Consider the following 7,229-nt stretch of genomic DNA (forward strand, 5'->3'; position numbering starts at 1 on the left):
TCTTGGCGGATCCTCCCGACATCACATTGAGTTGTTAGACTCTAATGAAGCATCGGGCTCTGATACCAATTGAAAGTCGCCTAGAGGGGGGGTGAATAGGTGGAATCTGAAATTTATAAACTTAAGCACACACTACAAGTCGGGGTTAGCGTTAGAAATGAATCCGAGTCCGAAAGAGAAGGGAAAAAATCAACCAAGAAATAAAGCGGATGAACACGGTGATTTATTTTACCGAGGTTCGGTTCTAAAAAACCTAGTCCCCGTTGAGGTGGTCACAAAGACCGAGTCTCTTTCAACCCTTTCCCTCTCTCAAACGGTCACTTAGACCGAGTGAGTCTTTTCCTTAATCTCCTGGGTCACTTAGACCCCGCAAGGACCACCACACACTTAGGTGTCTCTTGCTTCGATTACAAATCACTTGAGAAAAGAAATGAGAAAGGAAGAAGGCAATCCAAGAGGCAAGAGCTCAAAAGAACACAAAATATCTCTCTCACAAGTCACGAAGTGCTTGAGTTGAATTTGGGACTTGGAGAGGCTTTGATCTTTTGAATTGTGTCTAGGAGTGAATGCTAGAGCTCTTGTATTGAATGTGATACTCAGAAATCTTGGATGCTTGGAGTGGTGGTGGTTGGGGGGTATTTATAGCCCTCAACCACCAAACAACCGGTGGGTCAGGCTGCTGTCGATGGGCGCACCGGACAGTCCGGTGCGCCACCAGACACTGTCCGGTGCGCCACCGGACACTGTCCGGTGCGCCAGCCACGTCACCCAACCGTTAGGGTCTTGGAGCTTTTGACCGTTGGAGGCTTTGTCCTCTAGTGGCACCGGACAGTCCGGTGCGCCTCTGACCCGCGGCTCTGACTCTGCGCGCACTGTTCTTCACTGTAGCTCTGATCACCGCGCTTTTGCAGTCGACCGTTGCGCGAAGTAGCCGTTGCTCCGCTGTCACACCGGACAGTCTGTTGAATTATAGCGGAGCGCGCCTGGAGAAACCCGAGAGTGGCTAGTTCATTCTTGTACGGACCTGGTGCACCGGACACTATCCGGTGGCACACCGGACAGTCCAGTGCACCAGACCAGGGTACACTCGGTTTCTTGCTCCTTTGTATTTGAACCCTATCTTCAATCTTTTATTGGTTTGTGTTGAACCTTTATGCACTTGTAGAACATATAATCTAGAGCAAACTAGTTAGTCCAATAATTGTGTTGGGCATTCAACCACCAAAATTAATACTGAGAAAAGGTTAACCCTATTTCCCTTTCAAGGATACACACACCCCAATTGATTTTATATAGCAATTGACATGTAATATCTTTCTAGCCATAGTTACCTTGCCATTTTTTAAAATGTAACAGGAGGGACACACTTGCACTGAAAAGACTAAGTGTATTTTACCCCTGATAGGTCTGGAGTAATCAACTTTATAGCATCAACTTATCTGTTGCATGCCAACCTTGATGGCTATTTAGTATTCTAAATAGTCAACAATTTTACAAAATCTGCATACCGTTAGGGCGCCCGTAAGGGCGCCTTATGTTCTAGTAGATATAATGCGAACTAGGACATGCAATAATCTCATCGATTTATTCACTAAGTCCCTACCATATTACTCCACATTTTTTAAATGTGTTGAAGGAATAGGTATGGGAGGATTTAAAGTTGTGTAGGAGTCATGGAGACTATCTCTCACCGACTACAACCAAATTTTATGTCATATTATACTCTTTTCTTTATATGGTTTTCTTTTATGAAGAGTGTTTGTCATATAAGTTTTATAATGAGGCAGTATCAATATAAATCATATGTCGTATTTTTCTTGGTTTTTTCCACTGGATTTTTATAAGACTATATGAGGCATAGTAAGGATACCAAAGAAAATACTTTAAAAGATGGTCTCAGAAGATGGGTTCGATCAAGAGAGAGTGTTGATAAACAAAGAAAAATATGATCTCATCCACATTGTCGTCCACATCATCAATCTAGGAGTCACAACTAGCATCAAATAGTGGATAATAGCAAGATCTATGACTAGTAGTTCATCGGGATATATGTGTGTGTGCACGTGTGTGTATTGTTAGTCACCTTCAGGGCTGCCACATGAGATCAAAATAGGGCAACACAATTGATTTGATAATACCTTCTTCTCTTGCCATCGTGAAGAAAGAAGGCATATAGAGCAGGGTGAAAACAACATGAATAAATAAGGTGGAGAGATGAATAAACGTGAAAGTAGATTCATAGTTATCCGTTCAATCACAGTTGATTACAAGGTTACCTTCAGAACACTTATGAAATGTTCGAAGATGGATGTGTTCATAGATATTTGAATCTAGCATGTGAATCGTCCAAAAAGACCCTTGTGCTTAAGCAATGTTCACTTATTTACATGACAATGATGTTGTACAACTTCATATGAAATTACATTAATGACACTATTTCTATTACACATAGTATATGAAGCTAGCAGGCATGTTTGTCTTTTTCTCTACGAGACGTGTTGTGCATGTTTCTTATGTATTCCTTCGTCACTCCTGGCTTCCTGGCATCTGCCCCAGAGGTCAAGGCTGCTCTACCAGATCGTTCTCGTTTTAGTTAGGACTGCCACTAGCAATTTAGCCCGACAAAAGCCCATCACAGCCCCGCCCACGTGGGCCCTTTCAGCCAGGGGAACAGCTCCCGTCATAACGGGCCTCACGGCCCATGACCCCCACTGTCCCTCTCCAAGGAAACCGAACCATTCTGATCCTTCAACCCGTGGCGCCACTGCCACCCATCTGCCCGGTCGCCGAAACCTAGCTCCTCTCAAAGTCTCGATTCTCCTCGCTCCTCGGCCCTCGCCCACCTCTCGCTAGTCGCTCCCCACTTCCCAGTCTCTGTGGCCGGACGCCGCGGCGAGATGGCCTCGACCTGCTTCCGCGCCGCCGCCCGCGTGGCCTCCGCCGCCAGTCGCTCGGCGGCGGCCTACCGCTCCGCTCCCTCCGCGGCACGCGCCGTGGCAACTGCCGCCCACCGCATATCGTGCTTCTCCAGGTAACGATGACCCGTTCCGCTCTTGCGCTTGATGCTGGCGCATTACGGGATCCGTAATGGATGCGCTTGTTGTGGTGCGCAGGGTGCCGGTGGAGCTCGGGTGCTGCGCGGGATTGTCACTGCTGCCGCTGCACAGTGCGGTGGCGTCAGCCAGGCTGACGTCGCGGCTGAGCACGGCGTCGAGCTGCCGTGCTCTCTCTCAGCGTAAGATTATGCTCTTTTCTGTGTTTGTGTTTGAAAACCGAGTCCGTATATTTTTTTTCCTTTCTGCTAGATTCATAGTTTACTACGTGCTTGTTTGATAGGAGTGTGTGCGAAAATAAAATGTCATTCGTTGTTGTATTGCAACAGCAAAATGTCATCCTAACCATTTTTGCCGGTCATGTTCAACGCAAAGCCATCTCCATTTTTCTGAATGCTGTCAGCCGCTCTGTAATTTGCAATACATGAATACCTTATGATCTCTGAATGGAAAAGTACATATAAACAATTAGGCCTTGAACGCTGGATGCAAGCACTGATCTCAACGCTGAATGGAAGTACATATAAACAATTTGATAACTAATTTAAGCGGAAATGATCATGTCCTTTAGTTGGTTTCTATATTCTGACGATTCTTGTTCACATAGCCCTATATAGGAAAAATGTTGAAATAATGTTGTGACTGGTTTCCTCACTATAATTTACTAGTAGTGTTTCACCACACATTCAAACTATATAGAGCACTGTCAGATTTCCCTATTACTTTCCCTTCATAGGGATATTTTTCTTTGATGGGTAGGAACAAGGCTGTAGCAGACTTCTAGTAAACCCCTTTCATATTTCAGCCTATTTGGAGAGGTTGTTTAGTAGCTCAAATGCTGATGCTTGGTAGAAAAAAAAATCTCACTTTTGCTTTGTAGTTCAAGACAAGATGATGTTTTCCATGCTGTGACGATTCCTGAGATTCCCTTGTTCGAAAATATTCCTTGGTGATTGAAATCAATTAAGTAAAAACATTTGATTTCTGCAGGCGCTGCTGCAGGCACATGACTTTGATAGTTCTTGAAAGATATTACTGGGAGCTTGCTGTTTTGCCTCATACAATCATGAAGAATGAGTACTTTAACACTGAAATTGTACTGGAAGACTAGAGTTATGTTATTTACCTAGAATGGCTAGCTACCTCTGTTGAGGAATACCTTGATGCAATAATGTGGCATCCTTTTTCAACGTTTTCCACATTAATTGATTGTTTACTTGACTCAATATGTCTGTTTACAGTGCTTAAATTATTATTTATGCAAGTCTGCTCTCTCTCTCTCTTGCATTTTTTAGACTCCCGGTTGCATCTTGGTGCGTGCTTTCTTTAATTTTTGTATTCAGCAGAGTTTTTGCCGTTGTAGTTTACCATATGATTACTCTTCTTTTCTCAGATGAAAATGATGGTACGTGAAACATTTGCCCAGTGCCTTAAGGTGGGTGCTTTGGATGTTTGGCAAAGATGCACACGCTTGCTAGCGCAGCAACCACGTTTAGTCACATAGAGCTTATGCTTTAGAGTTAAAACTTGTAAAATCTTTTTGCAACTGTGGAGGCTAACACACAATACAACTATGTATACTACAAGCTTGTAGCTGAAGAATGATTCAATCCAATCCTCTGATGTATGCTTTATTTTTTTATATAGAGATGGGTCAATCCGTTCGAAGGTGATAAATGGTCAAATGGATGGACGACCTGCTCATGTCATGCTATCGGACTGAAATGATTTATGTAGAGTAGTTATCGAATTGAACATCTGGAGCATGACTTTTCATTACCCGATCTACAATCATGGATTTTTTTTTTCAAGGTTTGAGTTCGTGCCTCCTGGTATCCATGAAAAAAAAAAACATGAAGCACGGTTTGCCGACGTCTGGGTTATATTCGTCCAGTGCAAATCCGAATGCTATCTGTGATAATAACAGCGAGGAACAATTTAAGGTCACCATGTGATTTTGAAAGTTGTCGATATGATTACGTTAGTACACTTGCTACCGTTTTCTTCAATTTTTAAGGAAAAAATCTAAATTACCCTATTCACCTATGAACAATGTTCAGATAACCACATAAAGTATTTTTTAAGTTTATTTTACCTCCCTACTTGTTTAAGTTGGTTCAATTTCCCCTAAATATAAATTTATATTTTATATTTTTTATGTACAAACTGAGTTTCCAGTTCAAATTTTGTTAGCTATTAGCCAATAACATAATTTAGCCTAAAAATATATTATGTTTTTATAATTATTTCGATAAATTAGAGATTAGATAAGATAATAAACAAAATACGAAATAATGATTAATTTTTTTAACATATTTTTATAGCATAAGTTATGGTGTCCTTAATTATCTTAAAAAATAAATTTGAAATTCAACTTGTACATGAAGAAACGAAAAAGATAAATCTTCCTCAAATAAGATTTGTCTTTTTTTTTTGCTTAAAAGTATAATTTCAAGTTGATATTTTTTAAGGTGATTGTTAATGTCATAAATTATATTAGAAAAATATGTTAGTAATTTTATAAATTATGGAAAATATGTTAGTAATTTTTATCATTATTTAAAATTTATTTTTGTATCATTCAAGTTATTGTATTATCTGTTCATTAACATACAAAAATAGTTATGAAATCATAATATATTTTTCTAGTCTATATTATGTTAGTAGCCACTAACTAACAAAATTTGAACTAAAAACTTAGTTTTTACATGACTAGATAAAAAAAGATAAATTCTGTTAAGGGGTAAATTGAACCAACTTAAAGAAGTGGAGGGATAAAATAAATAAAAAATATTTAGAGGGTTACACAAACATTGTCTATAAGAGAAGGGAGTAATTTAGACTTTTCCATTTTTATTAAGGTGGCACGAACATGAATGTGGCTCTCTAGTGAACACGAGCCGGTTTGCATTTGTACAACTTCGGTAAGCACAAATTCAAGGGAAGGGTTGATGGGAGAGGCGCTCAAGTAGAAGTATCTTCATAAGACCAAGGTTAAGGAACACACCTTTCTCGCCTCCCTCAGTGACGTTAGCAACGACGCTAACCATACTTACTTCCTCAAGCAACAACGAGCTTACTCTTCTTCCTCAAGCAACGACGAGCTTCCTCTGCTCCTTGCCCCTCCTCTCTTGTTGGTTAGATGCCTTTGGTCCGTTGAGGCCTGAGGACGCAAACCAGATGGGGCAATTTGTGTGGTCCCTTCGCAAGGCTCAGGCAGTCAGGCTGTGTTTACATGTTATTAGGCAAGCTTCCTGGGCTGGGCCTCCTAGTTATTGGGTGCCTAGAGATAACAAAGAAGTTGGGTAGTATTATTTTATACTCTATCCATCATAAATAATTATATCCATTAAATTACCCATTCTTACTCGGAGTAGAATCTTATCTACACCTGCATCAGCATGAGTAATTTTATTCGTTGGATAACACATACCTGCTAGAAAAGTCTCAAATTCTACTATTCCAATCACTAAAAATATCAAATAAACAAATAAAAATAAGTAACTTAAAATATAATAAATCATATGATTACATAATGAAAGTCGCCTAGAGGGGGGTGAATAGGGCGAATCTGAAATTTACAAACTTAATCACAACTTCAAGCCGGATTAGCATTAAAAATATAATCGAGTCCGAGAGAAAGAGTGCAAAACAAATCGCAAGCGAATAAAGAGTGTGACACGCGGATTTGTTTTACCGAGGTTCGGTTCTCGCAAACCTACTCCTCGTTGAGGTGGTCACAAAGATCGGGTCTCTTCCAACCCTTTCCCTCTTTCAAACGGTCCCTCGGACCGAGTGAGCTTTTCTTCTCAATCAAACGGGAATCAAACTTCCCCGCAAGGACCACCACACAATTGGTGTCTCTTGCCTTGGTTACAATTGAGTTGATCGCAAGAAAGAATGAGAGAAAGAAGCAATCCAAGCGCAAGAGCTCAAAAGAACACAACAAATCTCTCTCACTAATCACTAAAGCTTTGTGTGGAATTTGGAGAGGATTTGATCACTTGAGTGTGTCTAGAATTGAATGCTAGAGCTCTTGTAAGTAGTTGGAAGGTGGAAAACTTGGATGACTTGAATGTGGGGGTGGTTGGGGTATTTATAGCCCCAACCACCAAACTAGCCGTTTGGTGGAGGCTGCTGTCGCATGGCGCACCGGACAGTCCGGTGCGCCAGCCA

The 7,229-nt window shown here is 41.0% G+C and overlaps 1 protein-coding gene across 3 annotated transcripts; it reads left to right on the top strand.

The window, feature by feature from the left end:
- Positions 1–2,713: 2,713 nt before the first annotated feature.
- LOC100275638 (uncharacterized) lies at positions 2,714–5,037 on the top strand. 3 transcript variants are annotated; one of them, XM_008683397.4, is made up of 4 exons: positions 2,714–3,031; positions 3,114–3,235; positions 4,447–4,488; positions 4,701–5,037. In XM_008683397.4, exons 1-3 carry the CDS (start codon positions 2,898–2,900, stop codon positions 4,464–4,466), a joined length of 276 nt encoding a protein of 91 aa, XP_008681619.1. In that variant the 5' UTR covers positions 2,714–2,897; the 3' UTR covers positions 4,467–4,488; positions 4,701–5,037. The 3 variants fall into 3 exon arrangements, with proteins under 3 accessions (XP_008681619.1, XP_008681620.1, NP_001143157.1); XM_008683398.4 differs by lacking the exons at positions 4,447–4,488; positions 4,701–5,037 and adding an exon at positions 4,044–4,349; NM_001149685.3 differs by lacking the exon at positions 4,447–4,488 and having other exon boundaries at positions 2,770–3,031; positions 4,701–5,000.
- Positions 5,038–7,229: the final 2,192 nt, after the last annotated feature.

This window comes from Zea mays, chromosome 5 (genome assembly GCF_902167145.1).
Source record: "Zea mays cultivar B73 chromosome 5, Zm-B73-REFERENCE-NAM-5.0, whole genome shotgun sequence".
Taxonomy (NCBI): Eukaryota; Viridiplantae; Streptophyta; class Magnoliopsida; order Poales; family Poaceae; genus Zea; species Zea mays.

Coding starts and splice junctions, on each gene's coding strand:
- LOC100275638 (NM_001149685.3), top strand. CDS start 2,898: ATGGCCTCGACCTGCTTCCGCGCCGCCGCCCGCGTGGCCTCCGCCGCC. Junction 3,032..3,113: donor CGCATATCGTGCTTCTCCAG/GTAACGATGACC, acceptor TGTGGTGCGCAG/GGTGCCGGTGGAGCTCGGGT. Junction 3,236..4,700: donor CTGCCGTGCTCTCTCTCAGC/GTAAGATTATGC, acceptor TTTTTTATATAG/AGATGGGTCAATCCGTTCGA.